We start from the raw sequence: 15,568 nt of genomic DNA, 5'->3' as shown, positions 1-15,568 counted from the left end.
TAGAGTGTCAACATGCAGTGGTGTGGAGGGGAGTGGCATAGAGAGCAGGGGCTTAGAGTACAGTAAAGCAGAGTAGAGTGCAGTTGTTAAGAGTAGAGTTGGGTAGAGTGCAGTGGATTGTTTTTGTTTCAGAGTAGAGTGAAGTGGAATAGGGCGGAGTGGTGCAGGGAAGCGTGCCGTTGCATAGAGTGTAGAGGCGTAGAGTGCAGTGGCATAGAGTGCAGAGTAGATTACAGTGACGTACAGTGGATTGGAGTAGATTGCTGGGGAACAGAGTTGCATGTTATAGATTGAAGTGCAATAATGTAGAGTGTATTTGCATAGAGTACAGTGGCGTAGAGTGGAGTTGTGCAGAGTAGAGTGGCCTAGATTGGAGTAGTGTAGAGGGTACTGGCGTAGGGTGCAGTGTTGCTTAGTTGCATAGAATGGAGTTGTGCAGAGTAAGTTGGTGTCGCCTAGACTGGAGTGGTGTAGAGTGCAGTGGTGAAGAGTAGAGGGGCGAAGAGTGCATTGGCATAGAGTGGTAGGGTAGAGAGGCATACAGTGCAGTGGGGTAGAGTGGAGAGTTCAGTGACCTGGAGTGGTGCAGAGTGGAGTGGCATGAAGTGGAGTATGCATGGTGTGGTAGGACACTGCCGTTGCAGACAACACATTTTAAATTAAAATTATCATTTGCAGATATACACTTTTACTAATAAAACTATACAGTGAACAGACAAAAGTGTGTGCAAATTGCATCTCCTAGTGAAATGTTTTTTTTATTACATTAAAGTAATAGTTTCCAACACACTTCAGAAATAACAAAAAATGTGCATCAATAGCCGACGAACACTGAGCTTGTTCCGAAACTCACTCAAGGATGAATCAGACCTCTTGAAATTCAGGAGCAGACTGAAGACCTTGTACTGGAAGTTGGCAACCTATAGCTGCAGTGTTAACCCATTAACCGCAGCCGTTTTTTCGCGGCAGTGCAGCAGTTTTAAAGAGCGGGCGGGGCTGCGTCGGCCGTTGAACGTGCGCAGCACCAGCCAGGTAGTGCTCCGAACGTTTAACGGCCGTCTGCAGCACTTAACGGGTTAATCCGTTTGTGACCTGCTTTAGTGCCAGAATGCCCCATTGGATTGATAGATGCACTTTATAAAACAAATAGATGAAAATATAACATCAGTCGTAAAATATTTAAGAAAAGGTGTTTGACAGAAGGCCTTGGCCAGTGAATAGACAATATATCAAAAAAATATCTTTTTTTTTAAAAACCTTTTTTAAATTTTATTACATGTTACCAATGTACACTGCCTCAAAAAATATTTCAATCCCACATTCCATATCTCAATGTTTCTTCTGGCCCCACTGTTACTCCCTTCCCTGCCCAGTCTCCACATCACTCTCAGTAACTGCAACATCTCTGGTCCTTCAACTCTGTCACAATTCTCTGTATTGATCCCACGCCCTGCCTCACGATCCCTCCTATGTTTTGCCTACGTGTCTCTTGAAAAGTTTTCACTTAGTCCGCTTGTCTCCAGGTAATCGTGGGCACACCCACATCAACTGCTTTTACACCAGTAGGTCTCTTATAATACACATGAAATCCAAGTGAAACACTTAATTTGTTATAGGAATGTAACAGGCGACGCTTGCAAGAGCAGTTACTTAAAGGGGGAGTGGGGTGGGATATCTAGCGCAGGCAGCAGTCACAGAATTTCTTTCAGATGGGTTGGTGAGAAAGATTTCCCAAAGAAACTCCAACCAGCTGCAGAATAACAGGGGTAATTGCTAACAAAAAGATGACAGGAGCCAGGAAAACTAGAAGAGGGTCGAGATACACAATAATGATAGAACTGAAATATTCGGAGGTTAAAATGATGCATATCTTTACCTCGACATTCACTGAGCCTTTGTTGTCGTCTTTGATGGCATTTGAATATGGGCAGGCGTAGGTGTGGCATGACTCTTCTCTGGTGTATCAAAAAAATATGCCTAGGAAATCAGATACAAATACAGAGTATAATACAAGGAAACGCACATTAAGCCAAAGGTAAAAAATACAGTAAACAACTGTTCGTATACAGAAATCATAGGAGTATGCAAGGGAATTGATATGAAAGGCTGGATGCTGTGATGAATTCCAATTAAACGGGAATTAACAACAAAGGAAGTGAATAACCTGGACACACAGTTTTTTATGGAATTTCCATTACCATGTTTTAAAATGGGACATGCAAAACTTTACTTTTTGAGGAATCTTCCCTCATTTTTTTTTTTCTAGTCTCTTAGGCAATTTGCCAATCCGAGGGCATACATTTCCATGTAACTTGTCTGCTATTTGACTTTCATTTAGTTATATGTAAAACAGGGAAATTAACTATTTACATTAAAAACTTGTTTTACTTCTCGTTTCTTGCAGGTGGCCTTGCACTGCCTTATTCTAAAGGACTATGGTTGGGTCGGGACAACCCTTTGAACTAATTCATAATGAACTGAGCATTTAATTGGACCTAATGAGACCTCGAGCGTCATTATCATAAACCCCGGTCTTCTTTTGGCTTAAACATAATCCTTTTTGTCGCACTCCTGCTCCTTGTGAACACACAAACAGACTTTAAAACGCAGAAAGTCCGGCTGGGCGCGAGACGAGTCGATGAAAGAGAATAAGCTGCAAAACTATTGGCACCGGTTAGTAACCTTTTGCAGCGTAGCTTATTCATGTATTTACATGCCACGTTTTCAGTTGCAATTATGATGAGATGAAGCAGTAGGAGAGATTAAAAAGAAAATCAACGAAGGCCCGGAAAAAAGTAGTGATGCCAAAAGAAACAATCACTGGCAAAGCCACTAGGTCTGGGGTTTGAGGTCAGTTTTTTAGCTTTGTCAATGCTGGTTGTGTTATCTTTTGCCCTGGTTTTTGCAAATGTTGATTGTCAGGGAAGCTGTTGGATCCTCATCAATGTAGAATAAAAAGAAAAGAAAAAATATTGGCTACAAGCCAAAATAAATTTCGGTCTCTTAAAGTTCTTATTACCACATTCCCGGCAATGAAGGAACTATATTGTGAGTGGATGTGCTCCTTCTAAAAAGGCAAAATTCCATCACTTAAAACGAGCCAAAGGCTAGAGTGGGCTGCATGCTGTAGTGGGCAGAAGAAAGATGTGAATGATACAACAACATACCAATGGATGAAGAGTGCGGTCTTAAAGCACCTAAATGTGTATTATAGATCAAATGGACTTGGCTTAAGCTAAAAAGCGTTCAGCTCTCCAAGTCGGCACTTTGCAAACATCATGCAATACAATGCTACAAAGAATGGTGAAGTTGTATCCTTTCCTTTCTTCGGAGGTGGTTAAGGATGTTTAGGTTATACTTTAATTGCCCCTCGGTAGTACTAGGACATAACGCGTATCTCTCCTACTGCGGGGTCGAGGGAGACCTGAAAAATAAATAAGCCTTAGCCTTGCTCACCTTGAGTGCGTGCCTCTTTGCTGGAGTAGGATGTTCGTTTGTGTGTATAGATAGAGATTATATATATATATATATATATATATATATATTACCTACTGGCGGTCGCCAGTAGGAATATATAGTTAGGATTTTTTCTCTATGGGATTTTTGAAAATTCTATGTCTAATAACTTTGGCGTTTGTGGACGGAATTGGCTGAAATTTTCAGGAAAATGGAACATTTTGTTTCTGAGCAGCCCCTGAAAATTTGGGGGGGGGTCATCAAGGGGGGGGCGAGAAAAAAGGGGGGTCCCAAAACGTGTTTTTGCCATGCAATTTTCCATAGGGCGGTTGGCCTCACTTTTAGCTCAAACGGCTGAATGGATTTCCACGAAACTTGGCAAAATTGTAGATATTGTTTGCCCGATGTGCCTTTGCTAGGTCTCAAGATATGTGGTCCTGTGAATTTTGAGTAAATTAGGTTTAAAAAAAGATATATATCTAGAGCCGCGCCCGGTACGCGTACCGGGGAGCGCTCCAGGCGCGCCACGCGACTTGCGCACGGCAAGCTGATTGGTTCTCGGGTGTCTGTAAACATTCGAAACAGTCCGCAGCGGCCGCCATCTAGTGTCTCGGTAGGATTGAGACACAAGAGGTGGCAAGAATCAAAGGGGGGAAATGAGCAAAAGGGGGCAGGGTACACCCCCCTGACCCCCTACTTTTGATGTGGGGGCCATAAAAGGCTCCCGCGGGTGAAAAAAAAAAAAAATTCAATTTTCGCGGGGGTGAGCGCCCGGTACGCGCACCGGGGAGCATACGGGGGAGCGTACCATGGAGATTAAAAATGACAGACTTTAAAAAAAAAAAAAAAAAAAAAGCTTCTTTTTATAAATTGGAGGTAGTTCTGAAAAGAACTTTTTTTTTGATTTTGTTGTTTTATATATTTTTTTTTGTTTTTGTTGTTTTATATTTTTTTTAGACTTTAAAACAATTTTATATTTTTTGGGGATTTTTGTCAAGGGAAAAACAAAAACAAGGATTCCAAAACTGCTCAACAGGAGCAAAAAAATTAAAAAATTTAGGGACTGGAAGAGCAGCGGTGTTGCTGTTTCTTTAGGGCAATGAGTTCAACACTCTGCTCCCCATAGCAGAGCAGTTCGTCACACTCCGTGCACAAAAATTTGATGCCTGCAAACACCGGCTGAATGTTAGGGACCATTCTTCCACGGGGTGGTCCCGAAGGTGTTGCTCCACCAGTGGAGGTTCTGCCGCCATCTGTGGGTACATTCCGTGCCAGCTATCTGACACTCTCCCTGGCAAAGTTGTTAGGGTGTCTTCTTTTCACATGCCTGATCAAATTAGCATTCCCAAAACTATATTTTTTCAGAGGATTGCCTCTGGATAAACTACTCCCACATATTTTGCAGGTTACTTTGGGAGCGTTGACTTTTTTCTGTCCTTCAGGGATGTCGTAAAATTTCCAGATGAAATGGGTTTTTTTCTTTTGCTGAGGAGGGTCCTCATCTAAAAATCCATCTGAATCACTGCTGGATGACTCTCTTGCAGCCATTGCTGGAGATCAGAAAAGTAGGAGATAGAGTAGACAGAACAGCTCTTGCTCTCTCCAAGTACAAAGCAATAGTGAGAGAAATGGGTGGGTTTCACACAATTTGGAAAAAAAAAAAGTTCTGAACCAATGAAAAGTGTTATTTTAAAGTCACATGGTTTGACGCGCTTACGCTACGCGCCCCGGGGCGCGTCCCGGGCGTGTATCGTAAGCGCATCGGGGCGCTTACGTTGCGCGATCGTATGCGCTTCCGGGTGCGCTTACGCGGTGCGTCATAAGACGCATCTCGCGGCTACGCGATACGTGTCTTATGACGCAAGGCGTGGCGGCTACGCGATACGTCACGATGTTGTTTTCGTTCGCGGCAATAGCGCTTCCGGGACGCGCATCAGTACGCGCCCCGGGGCGCGCCGCAAGATTGCGCTTACCCGTGCGTTCACCTGTCCGCGCCCCGGGAGCGCACCAAAAATAATATAAAAAAAAAAAAAAAATTATAAAATATAAAATTCGATTTAAAATGTATTATTTTTATAAAGATTTGCTATTAAAAAACCTATGAAATTCACTGAAAAAACCATAGGTTATAGACCATATATAGTTAGGAATTAGCATTTAAAAAACCTTGAAAATTCACTGAAAAAACCATAGGTTATAGACCATATATAGTTAGGAATTAGCATTTAAAAAACCTTATTTTACTCACACAAAACCATTGAAATTCCATATATAGTTAGTTGTACTAACTATATATCGCGCACCCGCAATCCACTGCTGATGATGTCACATATTACATCATTCATGACATGGTCAGTGACATCACTGATGACATCACTGATGACATCTCAAATGACATCACTGATGACATCACTGATGACATCTCATTTGACATTACTCATGACATCATTCATGTGATGATACGATGAACCTCTTCAGACTCTAATATAACCTTAGATACACTCAGTGTAAACAGACACTCACAGACTGTCACTCATCCATGGAGTTACTCACACACCTAATCAGTCTTGCAAAGAATCAATCACACCTCCATTTCCTCAACTATATAGTTAAACACACCTTACTTATTGAAACATATAATAACACATATTTACTCTGTTATACAATCCCTGATACAAGTTTACAATAATCCATACAGCCACTCACACATTCACTGGCTCTTATGCACAGTTATTTATATATGTCAACTACCACATGTACTGTGTTTTACATATGTACTTACTTTGACATGTAGCACTGAGATATCCATTCACTCACCAATACACTCATGCACACAGTAAACCGCCCATACAGCTGTTTCCACATGCACTTTTGAACCCATACATCTAGTGAATCAACTGCTCACACATCTATGCACAGAGTCATACACCTCCCAGACACCCACACACACACTCAGTCTCCCTTACAAATACTTGGCCAACTAATCAATAACCCATATAGTTAGTCATATAGCTAATGATCAACACATGCATCAGATTACAAAACAACAGACACAATGGTGCACAATTTAAAACAGTTTAGTCACTAACCCATGCACTCAGTGAGACACATTTAATCACTCACTTATACAGTCAGTCATGCACCTACTAAATACATCATCCAGACACTTATACATCCACTCATTCTTCAATATATAAGACATATTTTAACTTTACAGAAACATACAGTCACTGGATGTTGTCATCAGTGATGTCATCAGTGATGTCATTTGAGATGTCATCAGTGATGTCACTGACCATGTCATGAATGATGTAATATGTGACATCATCAGCAGTGGATTGCGGGTGCGCGATATATAGTTAGTACAACTAACTATATATGGAATTTCAATGGTTTTGTGTGAGTAAAATAAGGTTTTGTAAATGCTAATTCCTAACTATATATGGTCTATAACCTATGGTTTTTTCAGTGAATTTTCAAGGTTTTGTAAATGCTAATTCCTAACTATATATGGTCTATAACCTATGGTTTTTTCAGTGAATATATATATATATATATATATATATATATATATATATATATATATATATATATAGTCAACTAGAGTTTCCTAGGTTTGCCTCAGCCTTACCTCATGGACTGAATGAAACATATCAACAAGCATTTGCAATGCAATAGATCTCACATTTACGAGAGTTTGAGCTATTGAAATTGTAATGGCAATGCCTTTTACTTATGAGTTGTTTTCAAAATAGATCAATAAAAGTCAATGTCATTACAAATGCGAGACCTATTGCATTGCAAATGCCAGCGCATAACTTTTTTTTCTAAAAAGCGTTAGGATAGAGTGCGTCCTGCCTGCAACAGCAGGCAGGACAAAGCTATTTGAGAAAATAGTGCTCGGAGTGTCGCCATGGGAGGTTACAAAATGAGACAAGGCAGTAATAAGGAGGGACTACTAAGCCTTTTGATCAATGAACAGCCAGAGTTTACAGTGGACAATGACACAAGCCAATACAAAATATGTGCGGAGAGTGGGCAGAGCTCAAAGTCCCGACCTGAATACAGCATTCCTCTCAGAGCAGCGCACGGGCTGCCCAGGCTCAACATAAAAATGTATTTTGCTGTCATAGTGTCACTGGTGTGATCCTCAGAGTACCAAACAACCTTTTAATGTAAGGAGCGTTAGGCTGATAATTGCCACTGTGACAAGCACAATGGCAAGGAAATGAACCGAAAGATATGAAAGTCAGGTACCACCTTGGACAAAATCTCCAGATGACGTTGAAAGACATAGATAAACTTCGAAAATAGAGCAAGCGGCTCATCAACTAAGCTTACATCTCAGAACATATAAACAGAAGACACAACTACAAATTAGGGAAAATAAAAAAAGGGATTTGAAGTCACATTAATGCATGAATTCAAAAGGTAGACTAATGAGTGTCATAAACCAATATTAAACTGCCAGGAATGACCGGTCAATTTCATGTAAATGAATCTTCAACCAGAAAAACAAGGGGTCACCCTGATCGAATGTGCTCAACACCACTCTAGCTGATGTATATAAAAATGGTATGTTCACTCTTGGCGGCATGGGGAAACTGGTTACATCTCTTTAGTGAGCCATCAGAGGATTCATTCAGCCAGACGTGAGCATAGAAGAGTAAATGGGAGGGAAGCCTGGGTAGGGAACTCAAAGAATGGATTATCAAAAATGGATTATCAGTTCTTGGGTATGCTCCAATGGTGATGAGGAATGCAAAGGTCAAACTTCTACAATTTAAGTATACACATCACATTTTAACGATCACATCACATGTACCTGGGAGTTCATATATAATCAACCTTCGAAGCACATCATAAGAAGCTGAAATATTCCATATGGTTTGATCCTGCTCTTTGCTAAACACGTTTTGGGGGTAGATGACCTCTCCCATTGCTACTCTAAAGGTAGGAGAGGTTTTTGCACTAGGGTTGATAGCCTCTTGCAGGTCCAGGTCTGAGGCTATCAAATAGGCTCAAGGCCACCAAAGCAACCTCCTTTGGTGAATACAGTTAATTAAATGGGAAACAGCTGAGAATGAAGCGCATTCATATTATCGAAGAGCAAGAAATAATTAATTGAATGGAACCTGATATTAATGTATATGGCCTCAAAGTCATAAGAAACCTCCATGACAAATACACTGCAATTGGTTCTGGTTGCTGCCGCATGGAATTAGAACCATAAAAATGCTTGCATTCACCAACATGTAGAATTCTCTAACAGACCCCAGCTGTGCCTGCTTGCCACAGTGTCCTCTCTGTGGAGTGGCATGTGCTGTGTGCCGGTACCAATTCAATAATTTCAGAAGTCTGGGAACACCATCATTATATGCTTAACATGTTTTTCCTCTTCCCTCTGTATTGAAGTATATATGAAAACCAATACAAATGTACACAGAAAAAATAAAATCTGAGGGTGCTAAATGCACCGCAATTCAGTAGTCACATACATTCTTTCAACCGGAGGGTGTCAATGTATTCCTGTGCATTTTGCGACACAGTCTTTGGGCAATGAAGGGGTGAAAGAATGAAGACTTGAAGATTGAGTTAATCTAGAATGGCGCAACACAGAACCAAAAGTTGAGGAAACACATTCAGGGATATTTTGATTGCTGGGCTCTAAGGTCTTCTGGACACAAATCCAAGTGCTGACTTCGGAACCCAAGTCTCTCAATTGACTAATCGGTAAATGTGGTAAATCTAGGGACTGATTAACTCACTAACTGCAATTATGTTGCACCATTAACCTATAAGGTCTCTTTGATCTTTGATCTGATCTACGAGCATCGCCTAACCAAACAGGACAGTACTTTATCCTTTGAAAACACTAAAAGGAGCATCTAAAAATAGAGACAGGAGCAGCCATATTTGGCTTTGAGGCTGAAATGACAAACAAAGAGAAGAACAAATAAGAGGGTGGAATATTTAAAGGAAAGATAAACATCTTTAAAATGAATAGATCCATACAGGATGATGAAACGTGATCCCATGTTTTTACACCAGAAATAGCCCAAACTGCTGAATTGTTAACCCTTTCAATGTATCTTGGGATCTTTATAGGCAAGTCACTATGAGGGGTATGGCAATAATGAAAGTGAACGTGATGTGCCACCCAACTACTGCGGCACTATGTTCTTTAGATAAGGGGGCGAAGGATGTGTCTTATTCGTGAAAAAAGGGACTGCTGACTACTCCAATGACAATAATCTTGGGGGCCAGTATGGCCTTGCTATAAAAAATCTTCCCACATTTTATTTTACTTACTCTGCCCACTCACATTGAATACCATAATGTTTAGGGGTTTAATTGCCGTCAGTTTATAATGAGGACCTTGGTCTTTGATCTCTTAAGCTGCAGGGTGGTGGCCATCATTAACTCGTAATATATCTCAATAGCATGGAACGCAGGTTCCCTAAGTGAGTACTTGTTACCATACCGCTATGTCCCATCTGCTTTCCTTTTAACTGATAGGAGGAATATAAGCAATACAGAAACCCAAACTGGTAGAGGCAGATATTTTAAACCCCCCACAAATTTGCCATGTTTGTCCAAAAGAGGAGATTAACCTAGAGATCACTGCCTTGCACAGCCGCAGAAGGGGTCAATGTTCGAAACCCCCCCTTGTACCTGGACCCCAGACCCCTTAATGAACACGTGCCACAGATGATTACAATCTGTGATTGTACAAACAATTGTAAATAGACCATGTAAAATAGACAATTGGGCCAGGACACCATGATTGATACAGTTGATCAATCCCACCTTGAATGTTTTTACGATTTCCCTTCTACCTCACTTTGGGAATTCTTCCCCACCTTCAAGCACCCTTTATTGCACGTTCCCTTTGGAGCAACCTCTGTTATTATCATTGATAAATGCATATGATGTTGGTATGAAAAATAAATGCATACTGTTGACTTATCAATTGAAGTCTACGCACATCTTTTCTCATTTTTTGAAAAACTTTGATTTCATTTACATATAGATCTATCAATACTAATATATAAAGAGAGAGCCCAAACCTTTGAGGCGGGTAATTTCAGGAACCACAGCACCAATCACAACACCCAATACAGCGTTGGAAAGGGCAGTTGCAGCAGAAGGACATAGGCTATGCAGACGCCCACCATATACATTTAAAAGGTAAAAGAACCGTGCCAGCAAAGTAGTCCCTTGTGGGCGTGTCTGCGTTGTGCTTTGGGCGTGTGCTGGGGGCGTGACAAACACTGGGGGCGTGTGGTACGTTCCGCCCTTCATGCCATGTCTCATATCGTGTGCTAATCCCACCCTGCTTCCTTTAAATACCCCTGCACCCCATAATCATAACCCATCCTTACTCCTTAAAATACCCCAACACCCTTAAACACTAACCCATTTTAACCCTATAAATATACCCTGTACCCCAAAACCCAAACCTATCTCTAAACCCCAAAAATACCCATGTACCCCAAAACCCAAACCTAGCCCTGAACCCTATAAATACCCCTGTACCTCAAAACCCAAACCTACCCCTGAACCCTAAAATTACCCCTTTACCCCAAACCTAGCCCTGAACCCTAAAAATACCATGGTACCCCAAAACCACCCCTGAACCCTAAAATACCCCTGTACCCCCAAACCTAGCCCTGAACCCTATAAATACCCCTGTACCTCAAAACCCAAACCTACCCCTGAACCCTAAAATTACCCCTTTACCCCAAACCTAGCCCTGAACCCTAAAAATACCACGGTACCCCAAAACCAGCCCTGAACCCTAAAAATACCACGGTACCCCAAAACCACCCCTGAACCCTAAAATACCCCTGTACCCCGAAACTCAAACCTAGCCTGCACCCTTAAAATACCCCTGTACCCCAAAACCCAAACCTACCCCTCAACCCTAAAAATACCCCTGTACCCCAAAACCCAAACCTAGCCCTGAACCCTAAAAAATAACCCTGTATCCCAAAACCCAAACCTAGCCCTGAACCCTAAAAAATAACCCTGTATCCCAAAACCCAAACCTACCCCTGAACCCTAAAATACCCCTGTACCCCAAAACCCAAACCTAGCCCTGAACCCTAAAAATCCCCCTGTACCCCAAAACCCAAACCTAGCCTTGAACCCTTAAAATACCCCTGTACCCCAAAACCACAACCTACCCCTGAACCCTAAAAATACCCCTATAGCCCAACACCCAAACCTAGCCCTGAACCCTAAAAATACCCCTGTACCCCAAAACCCATACCTATCCCTAAACCCTAAAACTACCCCTGTACCCCATAACCCAAAACTATATCTGAACCCTTAAAATACCCAAACACCCCAAAACATATACATCAGTACCCCAAAACATATACCCCTATACCAATACTTACCTTATCCAAACATTAAAAAAAACATGCTTTTACCATTCATGCATTTACAACGAATTTCGTTGTGAATGTATACGTGGTAAAAACATATAAAATGTAATGCCATGCGTTATAATGGCATTGCGGAGTCATGGTACTTTCGTAATAAAAGTATGCGGAGTGATGGCATGCGGAAAGAAAGTTGCGGAATATTGGGCGTTTACCCTCCCCCGGTAAGTACATTGGTTGCACGGCGGCCCACATCTCCAGCAACATACTCATATTTTTTCACCACCCGTTTGAAAAATGCACAGGTCTCTCTCATTGATGGCCAGCACTGACATACACTTTTAGACACACCTCCCGACACAAGTTCTAGAATTGCGAATTTTAGAGCTGGGGAGCCACGTTCGAATCTCGGCATCAGCTCAACATCCTGTGATTCCAGGCAAATCGCTTTGTCTCCCCGTGCCTTCCACAAATGAATGTGTTCTGTAATGTAATTTGTGCTCCTGCCATGTTGTCGAGTTCGCGCTATATAATATTGCAAGGAAAAATAAAGTAGGGAAACTCGAGTTCACACACTACTGAACGCGCACTCTTAAGTGCATCAGCAGTGCACTGTGAATCGGAGCGTTTCACAGGCCTGTCACAGATAAGAAATGCTATCAAAACGAAATCCTACAAAACAATATACTACTGGCTGGCAGCAATTCATACCCGGACAACGTCGGGACGGGCTGCTAGTGTATGTATAAAACTAGAATGTTTTGTGGCAGGACGTTTTTGTTCTGAAAACGGAGCCCTAACTTGATTTACAGCTCCTGACTTAGAAACACATTGAACTAATATCATTGGTTAAATTATTGGTTTGAGGACCCCTGTTTTCTATATCGTATGTTACCCAGGTCCACAGACTTGTTGGGTCACCCAATGTCTGTAATGGCATGGTCTCTCAAGGCCACCCTTACCTGTGAAAAGAGAGTGCCACTACTGTATGTAAAGGGTTTGTTTGTATGGTCTGCAGGGGTGTGGAATTGTTTAAAAAATGTACTTGTCCAGTGGACAAAATTATGCAGAAAACTACTTGTCCTGCGAAGAAATCTACTTGTCTTACCTATTCCCTAAATCAATTAAACTGACCGCCAAAAGTGTAAGCTTGGTCTTAAAGAGTGCATTTTAGACATCGTAGTGCTTGAAGCATTGAAGCTGCCTCTTGGGAGAACAATGTCAATAAAGAGGGAGCATACAGGAATCAGAAATTACACTTTACCCGGTGTACGCTATACTGGTACGTTTTCTGTTCAAGATATTAACAATGAATATAAAAGACTGTCACAAATCAGCTAGAACTAAACCGGTATCTACAAAACATCTGAGACCCACGCAGAAGTCAGAGGAAGATATGAATATGATCTGCGACAGTGTCTATATGTGAACCATGACTTTTCTAGCTCTCCTAGGAAGGGCAGGAGACAACTTCCTTTTTTAGGGGATGGTTCTATCTCAGCCCACATAGATGAAAGAATCATCTGTCAAAACGTGTGAGCTTTTAACTTGTACAAATTGGGCACTGTGAGATGATGTTACATAATGGCAAGATTGAAAACTCCTGCAGCCAGTTTGGGGTGGAGGCACATTTAGGCCTGTGCTTTAGAAATTATCTCAACATTACCAAAGGGAAAACAGACAGTTCTAGAAGTATTTTTGAGGTGTGCATGAGATCACATTGCGATACTGGTTGGCTGGACAGTAATATCTTCAACAAGCTCAAGATCCAATTTATGTTAAAGAGAATTATTAAAGAGCATCATGCACTCTTACATGAGATTGCAGACTGACAATCAAGAGGTCTTAAGTAGAGGCCAGAGGCTAACTGTCCTGCATCTGCTAGTTATATGGAATGGGCACAAGGAAAGTTCATGTTCTAAATCTAAAATAACATGTCAGTGGATGATATCGAGACCAAGGAAGTACCATTGCTTCGCTTCTAGATATTGTTAGTTTCGACAACCTAAGGTACAAGCTGCAGAAATTTGAGCAAAAGTAAGTTGATACATGTATACTGAGACAGTGATTAACCGATGTGACTGAAACCTTAATGTTCCCTTTGGATGGTGGCATGCTTCTGCAGCAGACTTAGGACAGAAATGTAATCAGGAGAAAAGCTGAGGTGTTAGGCTTTATAGACAACACAGAGCTGCTTTCAGTAGGACACGAACAGAAGTGGTTAGTACTTGCTGAAACAGCAATTTTCCAGTCAGGACAGTCTGTCCTCAAATAATGATTGTATGACAGAGTATTGTTGACAAAGATATAGAGTTCTAAAGATATTTTACAAAAATATTGCTCCATTGGGTCCATATTATGCAGATCACTCTCTGTGGGGCAGAGAGATGAAGGTTGCTTACTTTTTGCTTCCATGAGGCAAAGTCTTGGAATTCCTATTTCAGAGAAATGCCAGTTACATTTGTCAATCGATATAGTGGATTCTGGTTTGATCTGCTAGTAAAGATCATTTATGCATTGTTATCGGCCCCAAGGGTGTTGCTAATCTGGAACCGGAAATACTTGTGTTTTTTAATGAAGTACACTGTGGTATAAGCAGACGTCCAGGGAGAAACATGAATAAGGTGACTGGCAGGACAAATCTAGCAAAGAAAGAACTCGAAGGCCTGATGACAAAAGCCAGAAGAATTAACTTATTTGTTTTTCAAAACTTTTCCCATCTTTTCATATGGAGGCTTGAGAGTACTCTAGCACATTGTGTGAGCATTTTGAAAAGGCTTGGGTGCAGACACAGAGGAGTTTGACCAGAAACAACAACGTATGAATAGTTTTTACTTTGTGCTATCCAGATGTGCTCAACCATCATTTTGTCCCAGAAAGCCATCTCACAAGTCTGCAGTTAGACAGAAAGGAATGTTAGGGTATGGGATAGGGTTAAAAATCAATGTTAACTTAAAGAAAGGGTGACATAGTTAGGTGTTAGAAAGACAACATAAAAAGTCAGAGATAGATGGGAAGAGTGAAGATTTAAGGACATTTTTTTCAAAAGAAGAAAAAGGAATGGAAAATAGGATGTACATAATGAACTTACAGTAAACGTGACAGTCACCGTGGTCATGAGGTTAATATGGAGGTGGCTGCGGCAGTATTCAGCCTCCAAAAATTGATAACGTCCCCATTATGTGATTAATACTTCACAAATCCGTAGGGGTCTCCCTTAGGATAGCAGCCAGAGAACAAGTCAATACAGGCTACTGAGGCAAGTGTTGCATCGGTGCACTGTACACAAGAAGTTTAAAAGGAAGCACCTGTCAGTATCCTCTAGGTATAACATGTTTTAGGCTTGCCCCGTCACCAGAACATGGGAAACCCTTCCATCACATGTATGACAGAGGTAACAACATTTACAAACATTCACATCAGTATTGCATAGGCTCTCGAGATGGAACAGGTGTTACAGTGGGAGTCGGTGATGACCAAGAGGTTATATGGAGATCCAGTGATGAATCGGGGGTGTGCAGGGTGAGTTACAGAGGGAAGCAGTGATGTCCTGCGGGAGGAGTTACACATGGTGGCAGTGATGTAACGGGGTGGGCAGGAGGAAGAGGGAGTTGCAGAGGAAGACAGTTATGCCCTTAGGCTGGGATTAAAGTGGGAACCACTGATGGCCCATTAGTTCACCGCTAAAGATGGGAGAGGTCTTAAAGAAAGAACCACTCATG

General features: G+C 41.5%; 1 protein-coding gene across 4 annotated transcripts in view; it reads right to left on the bottom strand.

The window, feature by feature from the left end:
* YIPF1 (Yip1 domain family member 1) overlaps positions 1 to 15,568 on the bottom strand; it is a 163,630-nt gene that overhangs the window by 39,102 nt on the left and 108,960 nt on the right. For all 4 annotated transcript variants that reach the window (XM_078670416.1, XM_078670426.1, XM_078670432.1 and 1 more), the window contains exon 9: positions 1,877 to 1,977. In XM_078670416.1, coding sequence (XP_078526542.1) covers positions 1,885 to 1,977 — 93 coding nt within the window. In that variant the 3' untranslated portion in view covers positions 1,877 to 1,884. The remainder of the gene's footprint in view (positions 1 to 1,876; positions 1,978 to 15,568) is intronic.

Source organism: Lissotriton helveticus, chromosome 1_2 (genome assembly GCF_964261635.1).
Source record: "Lissotriton helveticus chromosome 1_2, aLisHel1.1, whole genome shotgun sequence".
NCBI classification, from domain to species: Eukaryota; Metazoa; Chordata; class Amphibia; order Caudata; family Salamandridae; genus Lissotriton; species Lissotriton helveticus.
Note: the sequence above shows the minus strand (reverse complement) of the source record. Positions and strands in the feature narration are given on the sequence as shown.